This window comes from Lonchura striata, chromosome Z (genome assembly GCF_050655825.1).
Source record: "Lonchura striata isolate lonStrDom1 chromosome Z, ASM5065582v1, whole genome shotgun sequence".
Classification (NCBI taxonomy): domain Eukaryota; kingdom Metazoa; phylum Chordata; class Aves; order Passeriformes; family Estrildidae; genus Lonchura; species Lonchura striata.
Genome location: NC_140740.1, coordinates 39,549,990 through 39,563,476, shown reverse-complemented (window position 1 = coordinate 39,563,476; position 13,487 = coordinate 39,549,990). Strand labels below are relative to the sequence as shown.

General features: G+C 50.1%; 1 protein-coding gene across 1 annotated transcript; it reads left to right on the top strand.

Moving 5' to 3' along the window:
* Positions 1 to 7,895: 7,895 nt before the first annotated feature.
* Positions 7,896 to 12,915, top strand: FOXE1 (forkhead box E1). The gene has a single exon (XM_021537102.3). It carries the CDS (start codon positions 7,896 to 7,898, stop codon positions 8,763 to 8,765), a length of 870 nt encoding a protein of 289 aa, XP_021392777.1. The 3' UTR covers positions 8,766 to 12,915.
* Positions 12,916 to 13,487: the final 572 nt, after the last annotated feature.

Genomic DNA, 13,487 nt, shown 5'->3' with positions numbered 1-13,487 from the left:
CAGCCTGATCACAGAACAAGTAAGACCAGACTGTCCAAAATCAAGAAAGAGATTTCTGAAACTTTTTGTTGTCCCCGGAAACACATGCAGTGCACTGCCTATTTTTATTAGCAGCACAAAACTTAAAAACACTTATTTCTCTCCAGATTACCACGACCTTCACACTTAGGCTAGAGGTACTGCAGCAGGCAAACGCTGGGCAGATGCTTATCTAGTGTAAATCCCCACAGATCTGTTAACTACAGCGGGATGCCAACTATTCACTGCCTTTTCAGTCTTGTTTTAAAAAATGCTTGAATTTGAATAGTAACCCATTTTCTCATCTGGGGACAGAGATTTTTGTTACTGGTTCAAGCAAAACTCCAGCATATTTTGGAAGGTACTTGAAAATAGGGCATTACTTGGTAATTACCATGGTGATTGCTAAAGGGTCAGAGAAAGGCAATGAGAACAATGGGGCCTAGGGGAAAAAACAGGGGCTCTTTGTAAAAGTATTCAGATTTTGTCTGCCAGTGCCAATAAGCTCGAACTATCTCCACTTTACACTTTGTTTTTTAAATAAAGACTATTTACATCCCTCAGGCATGGAATTACAGCCGGGGAGCACTGGGTCATACCGATCCCCCATCATCATCAGCCCCCGACAGCTGAACACGTCCGTGGCAGCAGCGGTACTCACAGCTCACCCCACTGCCGGGCGTGGTTTAACATCCAGCGGTGCGCTGTGCACGGCTCGGGCACACGCACGCACACTATGCTGCAGGTTTTTTGCCTTTTTAAGTACAATTTTTCTTTCCTCGATCAGTGCTTGACACACTCCCCAGCCTGGGCATCCATCTGGCTGCGCCCAAGGCCAGGAAAGAGCCCAGAGAGGCTACTCAGCGTTAACTGGGAGCTATTTCCAAGCTGGGGGTTTTGCCTTCAGCCGCAGGGCCACGCCGTGGCTGTGCCTTTGTCTCTCCCTGCAATCCCTGCTGCAGGCTCTGACACAAAGTCTTTGCTCCCCAGCTCTGCCTCTGACCTGTTTTGTCGTTAAGGGCTTCCCCAGAAAATTCCAAAGATGAGTCACAAACTTGGCACACAAAAGGGCTGGGTCCCTAAACCTATCTACTGAAACAGCTTATTTTTGCTATCAAGTGGAGTCACGCAAAGCGTGCTAAAAGCTGCCGTTTCCAGGGAAGGACAACAAGTGTTTTGTTTAATAATGCTCAGCAATACAATTTATTCAGTGATTTACCTTGGTTTAAAGAAAAAAATAAGGACCAAAAAAGCACCTTTTTGTTGTCTGTGTAAACTAGTCCTAGAAAGCTGTGACATTACTTTTCATGTTTTTTTGCTTGTACCAAAGTGATACTGAGAGTATTTGATTCCAGACCAAGATTCAGAGGAGAGAAAACTTAGGTGAGCTTTTTTCTGTCTACCCATACAAGATTCTCTCCACAACACAAACCTTCCAACTAGTGTTCCAGCACAGGCTCTTCATATACTTCCAGCTCCACCCCCAACCCTTCCTCTCCACATTCCTTGCTTTTCCACGGTACTTCTCTTTCTCTTTCCCCTCCTTCATTTGCTCCCAGTCTTACACCACTGCTCCCATCTACTAGCTCCCCTTTATCTCCCTCCTTGGCTGATGCAGTGCCTGTGACCAGAGCAAAGTGCTCTGCAAGGATCACAGACCAGAGCATGTCTTGGCACAGGGAATTGGTTAGCAAATTACAGGGCATTGCCACTACAAATTGTTAGAGATTTAAGTATCCATATTTGAGTGAAATAACATGAAGAACACTGCCAACAAAGAACATCAAGAAATTTCTTTCACCTGCACTGGGAAATTTACCTCTTAACTCTACAGTTTGGCCAAAATGACCTGTCCCCTCTCCATCCCATGCTTAAGTGTGAGTTAGAAAAAGACAGTGTCCAGCAAAATGTGGTTCTGTCTGCAACAAAGAAAAAAAAAATAGTACTCCTTCCCACATAGTTTATTGAAGTAAAGCAGGATATTTGCAAATAGATTTTGTTCACAATATGGCAATTAATGAAATAATTAAATAATTAATTCCCAGCTCCCAAAGCAAGCAATTAATAATTCCCTCTAAACTGCTCTATGCCAGCATTTTCTATCAAGCATCAGGTTTCACTAGTAGCTGTGAAGAGGGCTGAATTACTACTTTGGCAAACAATAATTTGTCTTGAAAAAACTTGCCATCAGGTAACACTTCCTGTGCACAAAGCCTCAGCGTCTTTCTGACCGTGTGGGCCCCCAGCAGGAGCTGCTGTCAGATGCCAGTGACACCTGTTGTGAGCCAGCAGAGCAGACCTGTCCCAGCAAGGTACCTGGGAAATACTGAGGAGATGTTCACCTGCCAGAGATTCAATTTCTCAAAACTGTTGAGTGACTGCCCAAATAGGGCATTTGATAGGTAAAATAGAACTTATTTCCATGCCAACAGTGTCTGATGGCTATTCAAAGATACCCATCCGGAGTATTTTCATGAGGTGCTCAAATTCACAGGCTTCAGGGCAGCAAGAGCCATACAAACTTCCAAACACCTGCACACACAAAAAAAACCCAACCAACCAAACAAAAACAAAACAAAAAACCAATAAAACCCAAACCAAACCAAAACAAATCCCAAAAAAACAAATCCAAACCAAAACAAAAACTAACAAACAAAACCCACCCAAAACCAAAACAATCCTAAAAGCATAGCAAGTGATTTTCAGCTTATAGAACAGCCTGACTCTGCTTTGCATGTTTCCAGAAAAAGCTAGCTCTCCTTTTTGAAGCATCTGACAGATCTGCACTACTCCCAGTGATAGCTTGGTGATGCAAAGGCAAGAATGGGCAGCTTACTCTCTTGGAAACCAAGTCTAAATTCTCCTTCAGCAGGAAATCAAAGGAATGTGTTATGGCCCATCCAGCTCAGGCTGCCCAATAAGGTGCCTGCTCCTTGCTGCCCACATCACATGTGGTGTTTTCTATCACTTCATTTTGTGGCTCCCTGTCTTAGCTGAACTAGGCTCTCACTGCCAGTGTGCACAGCAAGTTTCCATGTTTAACTGTTTAGGAGTCCTGGCACAGGCCCCACTTGGCCTGATAGGCTGTGCTCCTCAGTATGGAGTGTAGCTCACTTGCTGCAAGAGTCACTCCCCAGAGTCTCTGCACGGCTGGGACTGGCACACAGGGCACTGCTGCCCCAGGGCACCACTCACATCTCTCCTTTGCTGGGCTTCCCAACCTTTCTAGAGTCCTGTGCTCCCGTTTGTGGTGGTCCCTCTAGGTTGGGACCTTGCCTCTTCCTGTGTCAGCCACTCCCTCTAGTTCAGCACTACCACCACCCCAGAGCACGAATCCTGCACATCTCCCATGCTGGATGGACAATCCTTTTGCCATTATGCTGCTCACACTGAATCCCCGAGTGTGGCAGTGTCCCAGGGGAATGGTCAGAGGTGGTGCTCTCCTCTGAGAGAGCCTGCCTGCCCACCTGCACCTGCCCCTGTTGCAGGTTTTCTGCTGCAAGTCCTGTTTCTCCCCAGTAGCCAGGAGAGCTGCTGGGCTGTCAGGCAAGCATGCTCAGTGCCCTGCCCAGGTGGAAATGTGCTGGATGGAAACTAAGGCTGCTCATGGCTCTTGCCCCAAATTCTGGCCTGAGATATGGCCTATTTTAAAGCCACCATGTTGTTTTGTTTTTTTTCTACAGAAGAATGCCACAACAGCTAACTCAAGTCTCAAGTCTCCCATATGATCCTGGCTATATCAGCAAGCAATTCTTTCTCTCCTGTAGCCCCAAGTTCCCATACAAAACTCAACAAAGGGATGAGAAGCTGCAGTAATTTGGAAAAACAGCACTGATACTAAACAACGAGGCCACTGATGGGAACTATCCCCACTAGACAATGCAAGTGAACAGCTGGTAAAAACATGCAGTATCCTTGCAGGATGTTGTTTTCCAGCCTCTCTTCTGCCATATGGTCATACTCCATGTCCAGCTGCACATCAGTTCTCCCTCAGAGGTTTCACCTTGGTCTGCACACCACAATCTATCCATAAAGTGTTTCCAAAATCCATGCAATCACCTCCCTATTCTTGTTTCCCACCAACTCCAGTTAGGTGCAAAATATCTTAAGCTCAGTCACTCTGGATACTTGTTTGTGGAATGTGCTCTGAAAGTGCATGAATGATGTCATGCCATCACCTGTTTTATTCCAAAAGGCTTATGGTCCCCTCTCAGATCTTAACCACAAGCTGCAGGTAGGGCTAAGCTCCTAATCACAAAGTATCACGAGGTGTCCGGCTGTGATGCTCTCCACAGTTCTAAGTGCAAGGCCCTGGAACCAAACACACACCCAAAAAAAACCCCAAACTTGCCATTCCATTACAGGTACAGCTGAGGTTGGGGTGGTGGCTATGCCATGGGTATGTACTGTCACTTCATTTGCATTAAGCTAATATGATCTGGGATTTTGATTTTGCCAGATCCTTAACTTGAAGCACATTAAATACAGCCCTGTAGCTCCTGGGACACAAAGACAAAAGCTTTCCTCACCTCATAGAGGAATTCTGACATAGAAACAAAACTATCAATGTGATGCACATGAAGGGGCTGTCCACACATTTAGTGTCCACTGCCCTTTGTTTGGTTGAAATGGAAGAAGCAGCTCAGGTCATAGGACTAACGAAAAGCAGGGTGTCCCCATAGTCTACCCCTGAGGGAGCTCAGTGGTGTGGTCTGTAACAGGGCAGCTGTGTGGGGAGTGAACTGGATTTTTTTCCATGGGTGGAAATTGCTTTTGGAGATCCAAGCAGATGGGATTTCGGTTGGGGTAATTCTCCAGCAGCTACCAGTACTAGCAAACTCCATTCTTGAGAGGCCAAGGCACAGTGCCCTTGTGCAGGGTACAATTCTGCAGTGCAACTCAAGTGAGTTGTACAACTTGCAATCAGTGACCTTGAAATCAATTACTGCTTTGCCCAGCTGAAGGCTGCAGAACTTAAGTGTTGGCAGGATCTGAGCTGAGAAATTTAGACAGAAAAAATGGTAACCCTAAACTTTGTCCCAGCAGAAAACAAAATAAAATTCAAGTTATAGATTCTGTATGGGTACTACCATGTAGATATCATACAGTTTTGATTGTGTGATGAACTCCATTATGAATAGGTTTAAATCAATGCATGGTGTTTCCCATCTTACTTACTCTTGCCCTTCCTGCAGCATGATGGAATCAAAAGAGAAAACAATGCTTCACAAACACAAACACCAACTGTTCTGCTCCAGCAAGAGGCACCACTTGACTTATAGATGGAGGAGATCTGCCATCTAAGACCCAAGTGAGTGAGTTAGAGTTTCGTGTTCTCCATAGTTTCCTCCCCATGGGAGCTGATACTCAAGAGACACCAATGCTTAAAATAAGACATACTCCTGCTCCCAAAGTAGAGACTTAAAAGTGTTTTTAAACAGGTTTATGATAATGTCAGATTGAGAGTAGTCTCCAGGGCACCACATTATAAACTAACACTTCACTCCCAAATATCAGCACCACAGTTTAAGCTGTGTGACGTGGAAAGGAGAAGGGATAAGAGCCAGCACATGCTGTTTGGGTATCCATTTCAGTCTCCTTTGGGCTCTGCCAAGGAAAGTGCTTACTTGGGAAAGGATTTTCATCACCAGCAGGGAGGGCAAAAGCAGCTGTTCAGAACACCATCACTCCACAAAACACACCTCTGTCATTCCCCATCCTCTACAAGTGCAAAGCAAAGCACGATCTGACTTTGCCCTCTGGAGGCATGGAATTGGCATGGCACAGAGAGAGACAGTCCCAGAGGTGACTGAACTACAGCACTGCCTTTGGGAACATCTGATAGGAAAATCTATTCCCAGCTGCAGCTCCCCATAAGCCAGAAGCTCATTACTGATGAGGCAGCTTCATACTGAAGGAGGTGGGTTTTGGTTTGTACAGAGTAATACTACCCTAGTCGCTGTACATTTCAAGAACTTTGATGTTGGTACAGGAGGTTGATTTTTTTTCTCTTGACACAAACTCTGCAGAATGTGATTTGAAATTCTGCGAGTGTCTGGATCCAGCTACTGGACACGCTACACATACATGTGGTCCACAGCAAGTGCCACTTCATGGTTTATTCTGCTAGCTCCATAGGACTTCTTGCTATCTCCCAAATTGCTGGGAAGCTGCAGAGATAAGCAGGTGGCCAGTGAATCCTGGGCCCCTTATTTAGCTAGAAAGCAGGGCTGGGGTTTGTTTGCTGCATAGAAGTGGATCCTCTCTCTCTCTCACATACATACACACACACACACAACAGAAACACACACACAACACACCACACACCAGATTTTTCTCTAAGCATATAAATAGCTCAACAACTCTCTTGGACACCTCCAAGTGAGCTGTGTTTCTTCCTTAAAAATAATTTGTGTAATGCCCAAGAGGGCTTTGGAAAAGCTTCTCCTACAAAGATAGACTCAGCAGTGCACTCATGACTTGAGTTCTGGAAGAACTGGCAGGAGACACCAAGACATGGGCAGGATCAGATGTACAGCCATGCACAGCACCTGCACACCTGTGCATATCCACCTCTCTGCACACACATCTGCCTACATCTGTTTCTTGCCTACATGCCCACACGCAAGCCTCGGGTCCAACCACGTACCTGTGTGTGCTGGCATCTTTTTGTACAAACACTTGCTTGTCAGTGCACATCCACAATCTCTCCGTCACATCCTCACCCCTGCACCAGTGCCCCTGCACACCCACATACCTGTGCATGTGCACCCTTCCATACACACATGTGCCTGTGCACTCCTGCACACACTTTCCATCTTACATTTAGGACATCCTGCCATCTCCTTTATATTTTGGCTTGCAAGGAGCATCATGCCAGCAGGTGAGGAGGCTGTGCTCTCTCCAAGCCTGTGGGTGTGTGTCACAGGGGTTCAAGTCCTGGGCAAGCATTTCTCACCAGCTGGCACACTCAGCTGGGGTCTGACCCTCAGCCCCAAATACCTGAGCAAACGGAAGGAGCTGTCAGGTATGTTCCAGCATTAGCCTGCAGAGAGCCTGGCATCCTTCGTGTTTGGATCGTGGAGCTGTGGGGTCCTGTGGCATAAGGATCAGGGACAAGCAGGTTAGCTTAAGTGTAAACCAAGGGCACGGGAGCCTAGCCCTGTCCCAAATCGCTGCTGCATACCAGCTGGGAGGGCCCTAACGTTAGTGCATTCAACATATCACTCGGCAAGCAAACCGCGTAGCCTAAGCCCACACTTACTATCTCTCCCCACGCAGATCTGTCACCGGCTGGGTTTTTTTTTTCCAGCCTAATTTGTTTCGACAGCTTGATTTCCGCAAAGAAGCGTTGGGCTCCCCAGGCAACGGTGCCCGGCGCCGACTGTCCCGCGCAGACCGGCAGCATCCCCTCCGACAGTGGCGGCCGCCCGCTGCTCCCCCTCTCCCGCCGCCGCCAGCACAGCCGGCCTCGACGGCGGCGAGCTCTACGGGGAGGCGCGCTAAATGCCCGCGCCCCGACGCCGGCACCGGGATCCCGGAGACGACCCAGCTTCGCTCGGTGCCCGTCAGTCCTCCGGAGCTGTGCGCTCCCGACGGCGGTGGCTCCGCGGCGCCCCAGACGGCGCTGGGGATGGGGACCAGCGGAGGAGGGCGGGCGGGGGTGCCGGGCAGGGCGCTGCTCCTACCCGCGGCTGCACGGCACGCCCGGCCCTGCCCGCGCCTCCCGGGCGGCGGGGCGTAGCAGGGGGAGTGCCGGCCGCCCGGGCGCGGAGCCGCCGGACACCGCCGCATAAAAGCCGCGGTCGTGCCGCGCTAAGCTTCCTCGGCTCGGCTCGGCTCGGCTCGGTCCGGGGCGGAGCCACTCCGACGGCCACATGACAGCCGAGAGCCGGCTGCCGCCGGGCCCCCCGCCGCCACCCGCGCCGCTGGAGGCGGACGCGGTGCCGCCGGCAGAGGAGGCGGCGGCGGGGGCGCGGGGCGGGCGGCGCCGCCGCAAGCGTCCGGCAGAGGGGGGCAAGCCGCCGTACAGCTACATCGCCCTCATCGCCATGGCCATCGGGCAGGCGCCCGAGCGGCGACTGACGCTCGGCGGCATCTACCGCTTCATTACCGAGCGCTTCCCTTTCTACCGCGACAGCCCCCGCAAGTGGCAGAACAGCATCCGCCACAACCTCACTCTCAATGACTGCTTTGTCAAGGTGCCACGGGAGCCCGGCCGCCCCGGCAAGGGCAACTACTGGACGCTGGACCCTCACGCCCGCGACATGTTCGAGAGCGGGTCCTTCCTCCGCCGCAGAAAACGTTTCAAGCGCAGCGACCTATCCACCTACCCGGCCTTCCTCGCCGAGCGCCCCGCCGCCCCCTGTCGCCCCCTCCCGCTGCCCGCCCCGCCGCCCTCCGCCGACCTGCCCCCGGCCCCCGCCGCCGCCTCCTGCGCCTTCGCCGCCGCCTTCCCCGCGCAGGGCTGCGCCCACGCCGCTCTGCCCCACGCCTACGCCTCGCTGCCCACCGCTGCTGGGCCCTACGCGCCCGGGGGCCACGGGCCGCTGTACGCGCCGTCGGGGCGCATCGTGCTGCCCGCCCCCTCGCCCGGCCCCGCTGCGCTCTACGGCCGCCGCTCCCCCGCGCCCTTCCCGCCGCTGCCCCACGTCTACGGCGCCGGAGGGCAGCTGAGTGCCGCCGAGCCCGCACCGCGACACGGCACCTACTCTGGAGGCCCCGACAGGTTCGTCCCGGCGCTCTAACCTATCCCGGAGGGGCCCGACAGAGCGGACTGGAGCCCGGGAGATGACGGAGTGAGGGGGTTGCCCGGCACGGCTGCTCCCGGCGCTGACCGGGAAGATGCTGAAGAACCTTGGTCTGCACCTATGCATTCTGCCTTCTGCCTAGGCTTCCTGGGGAGGAGTGTCGCACTCAGCCCTGGGGACCTGGGGTGTCCTGTCCAGCCCTGTCTATTCTCGGCAGAAAAGTCCTAGGGACTCCCAAGTGCTTGGATGGGGCAAACAGTCTCTTCTACAGACTTTACTGGAGCAAGTGCACAAAGCTTCCTGCTAGGCTCCCACGCTCCCACACAACCAACCGGGCTCCTCTGGTCTACCCAGGAAGATTTCACATTTAAAAGTCTCTCTGCTGCTGATGATTTTTTTTTAAGAGAATTAAATGTCTGTTGATGAGGTGAAGGAGGGAGGCAAGAGGAAGCATTCCCTGGCCTCATCCAGGCAAAGCTGTAAAAGCAGAATGGTGGCACTGATGTGGTGGCATGTCCCTGATGGCTATTGCTTTAGCCCCAGGATTTCCATCAGCAGTGTGGCCAAGACTGGAGAAGGTTTTGATGCCATGTCTACAGAAAAAAGCATCAAGTTATATCCTTCGAGGTGTTGTGCTCTGTGCTGCAGGGGTGGGAACAGTGGTGGGTTTGGAACTACAAAAATTTCTACTCATGAGCATGCCCAGCCCCTGGAGGGGGGACACAGGGAGGCTGTGGGACCTCTGCCATTGGAGGTCTTTCCAACTTGATTGGACAGAGCCTGATCTGCCTCTGAAGTCATAGCCAACATTGAATCTGGACTTGTTTGGAGTGGAGACCTAATCCTGAGGTCTGCGGAGGTACTTACAGCCTAAATTACTTTGATCCCCAGATCAGCCCAGCTCTGTATGTAGCCTAGAGAAATTGGCATATATAGGAGAAATTTTTTGTTTCTGGAACACAAGAGGCAGGATATGTTGCCTTTTCATCTTCAGTTGTTCCACTTTCAAACTTTCTGGGGATGGAAAAAAGTCTAGAGAAGATATGGAGAGGGAACAACTAATAGGAATTGTGTGAGATAAAAGCTTGAAACTACATTTGTGGGGAAACTCAAGCATACCCCTCCCAACAGATCCCACCACCCTGGAAAGGAGTTTGGAACAGTAGTGGGTACCTAGGGCTCTGCTTGGGGCTCTGGGTGTAGAGGGAGTCAACACAGCCCTGCTCCCAGGTCTTCTTATACAACTCCTTTTAACCACAGAGGTGGGGAACCTGTGTGTCCAGGGCCAGGAGGAGGCTGGTGAGAAGATCCTGCAACGTGGTGGGGCCTTGTATGGGGAGAGGAAATGAGAAAGTGCAGCCAGGACCTCAACAGGAGCTTTGGAAGAACAGATGGGGTGCATGTACACCAAGTCTCTCTCACCAGAGAAGGGTATAGATCGTAGTATAACTCAGGTTGGAAAATATCTTGGGAAATTTCTGTTCCAGTCAGGTATCCAAATCAGGGTCAGCTATGACTCAGACCAGTAGGCTTAGCCCTATGTAGTTAAGTGTTCATCACCTCCAAGGATGGAGACAGCACAGTCTCTTTGGGCAACCTGGATGTCCCTGTTGGGGAGAAGTTTCTCCTTGTACCCTCCATTTAACACTTCTCTATTCTTATTTCATGTTTACTGTCTCTTGTCCTACTGCTGTGCTTTGCTGCAAAGGGTTTTTGATCCCTTGAAGACATCTATATCTTCTGCTCTGCATTTTTCAGATGAGGTCCTCAGCAGGATGAAATTTGTGTAGAGGCAGATTTCTTGCTTTCTGTGTGTGCTGCGGTCCACATATCCAGGTGGGACATGAGGGGGGAAATGGAGTGAAGCAGGAAGGTTGTTGGGTGTCCTCACAGCACAGCTTGGTGTGAAGAGTAAAGCCCTCTCTAGTAGGTGGGCAGGAGAAGTTGTACCTTCTGTGGGGCTGTGAGGTAGGAGATGAGTTTTGGATTCAAGGGTTCAGAATACCAGAGATGGCATGTGGTGAGGCAGTGTCTGGGCTGGGAGGCTGAGAGTGACCTGATAGCACTGCCCTTTGTCTGTGTACCTGCCTGTGGCACTGCAGGAAGCTGCTGTCCATACACAGAGCTGGGGAGGCTGCCTCATGTACAGAGCCAGTGTGGGGCAAGCACAAACACCACTCAACTCTTTGGCATACTGAGTCAGTCAGATTTTTCCCTTTCTATCCTTTCTGAAGCAGTACGTTGTATCTTCCTTATTCCTCCTGGTTCTGGAACATCCAGAAGCTGCTACCATCCTGGAGACAGCTATTTCAGCCAGGGGCAGGTCTCTCCAGCAGCTGTGCTAACACCTCTCACAACTCTCCTTTCACCATCTGGAAGAGGATCTGTACACTTAGCTGTGCCAGCTCCTAGTATTTTTGATAACTGCTGGCTCTGCTTTCATTGCCTGCAAAGACTGGACCGTGTCACTTTGACAGAAAGCCATGCCAACCTCTTGCTCATTTGAGGGTAGCTGGGAGAAGAGCTGTCTTGACTTTTAATGCCTTTCTTTCCTTCCTGTAGAAGCAGTTATCAATGTGGACCAGATAATTTTCATAGAATCATAGCAGTGCTGGGTTGGAAGGGACTCATCAGGATCATCAAGCCCAGCTTCTGTACCTGTGCAGGACACCCCAAGAATCATACCATGTACCTGAGAGTATAATCCAAATGCTTCTTGAACTCTCTCAGCCTTGGTGCTTGCTCCCTGGAAAGCCTGTTCCAGTGCTCAGCCACTGCGAAGCTTGTCATTGGTCACAAGAGTGAAGAGCTTAGATGTCTTCTGGCCCTTGTTTCTCTCATCTTGTTCTCTGCTTCAGGCTCATGCCAGTTTAGAGTTCAGTCTAAAAAAAGGTCACCAGTGATGATACAGGTTTTGAGGAAGATTTTTCTGAACTCAGTTGGCATCTGTAGGCAGTTCAGAGAGCAAAACTCAGTGTCTGAAGGACAGGCCTGACAGATCTTGGTGACTTAGAATGCACAGATTGGGTAGGTTCAGTTGTGTATTGTTTGCAGAGAAGGTCTAGATGTTTGTTCTTGTTTCTCTCCAGATCTTTTATACTTACAAACTAGGGAAACTGGGCATATCTAGATGGTAATTTTTTTGCGGCAGGTACAGTTATGAGCTTGCTGCATTAAGAACCTGAGACATGGTCAAAGACTGCTTAAACTTTGGTCACAAACAGCTAGAAACCCTGGTCAGAACTGGAGAGCTACTGGGACCATTCAAGGGACTCTATATCTGTGTGGGTTCTGTGCTTCAAGCTTTTTTAGGCAAAACTAGACAGCTGTACCAGCCCTTTGCTAGTGCTGGCAGTGCTCCAACCTCCCACTTGCAGCAGGCCTGGAGACTCCAGCAATCCCTTCCCACCAGCATTGCTGTGGTTTTGTGGCTGTTGGAACCTCTCTGAGCTGTCCTGTAGGCTCAGGTGCCAAGGGTGTGCTGAGCACTGCGGGTCTGTCCAGGCTGTGCCTTGTGGCGCTGCCCCTGTGCCCATGTGTGACATGGGTCTGCCTGAGCACTGACAGAGGAAAATACACTTGTCGCATCCTTGGGGAGCCATGGGGTTGGGTCTGTCTGTGAGGATATGGGGATATGCCAAGAGGATACTTTACACAACTGGATCTCAGTGTATGCTTGTGCCATGGGGATATGTTAAACATGTGGGTCTCAATGTGTTTTTTGTCTGGCACATTGCTTGTAATTCTCAGGCACCACCAAGAATAAGAAAAAGATTTGATTTCTGTAAGTTTTATTGTAAATATCTGAGAGCCTTCTTTTTAGCAAAGTTAGTCTAAGGTTCAAACTACTTTTTTGTTTTCTGTCTGAAGAGCCCAATAAATCTGCATTATAAACCTGTAGGAAAGTCTTAAATATGAGCACTGATAGAAGAGAGAGAGGCCTTGAAAATGCTCATTCCTCAAAGGACAGAGCCTCTTGGTTCCTCTTCTGTCTAGGTTCTGGTATAGCCAGGCCCTGAGCAGATTTTGAGAAAGAAGTGGACTGTACAGCCTAGGAGAACTTTATATTCTGTATTGGAGATTTTTTAGTTTTTTGTATTTCCTCTTCTATTTCACTTGAAATGGAAATAAATCTTTGCATTGTTTGTGATGAAATGTCTCTGAGTTTACTCTTTCAAGACTTCCTTGTACTCTTGAGACTGGGAGACATACAGAGACATGCGTGACTTGTGCCACTCACTCATTGCTTTTCACCCTGTCTTACCTTGGCATTTTTTGGTCTTCTGGGTTGCTGAAGCCATCAGAGCCAGCAGCACCAGGCCGCAAGTGGCGTATCAAATATCCACAACCCCATGAGTCGTCTGCTTTGAGGGTCTCCTGTCAGGCCACAAGCATGCCCTAGACATCAATGCATGGCTCCGTCCCAGCCACATGTCTCTACCAGAAAAAGGACAGGAAGGGAAGACTACTACCTGTGAGAGGAACAGAAGCTCAGAGATGGGCAAGGGGATTGTGGTTGGCATTAATTACTCTCTGATGCTCCAACATGAAGCTGGGCTAGCTAGAGAAGATGTTACTGCTGGAAACATTACGTTGCCTGTCCTGTGGCAGCAGCAGCAGAAATGCTTCATCTTGCCTCCTGCATGCCAGGCTAGTTAGTGTTTTTGGCTGCAGAGATGGAGTTCCTGCAGTCACAGGCTGACACTGTGTTCACCTTTT

Bases quoted from the DNA above. Each gene is read 5' to 3' on its own strand.
- FOXE1 (XM_021537102.3), top strand. From the start codon at position 7,896: ATGACAGCCGAGAGCCGGCTGCCGCCGGGCCCCCCGCCGCCACCCGCG.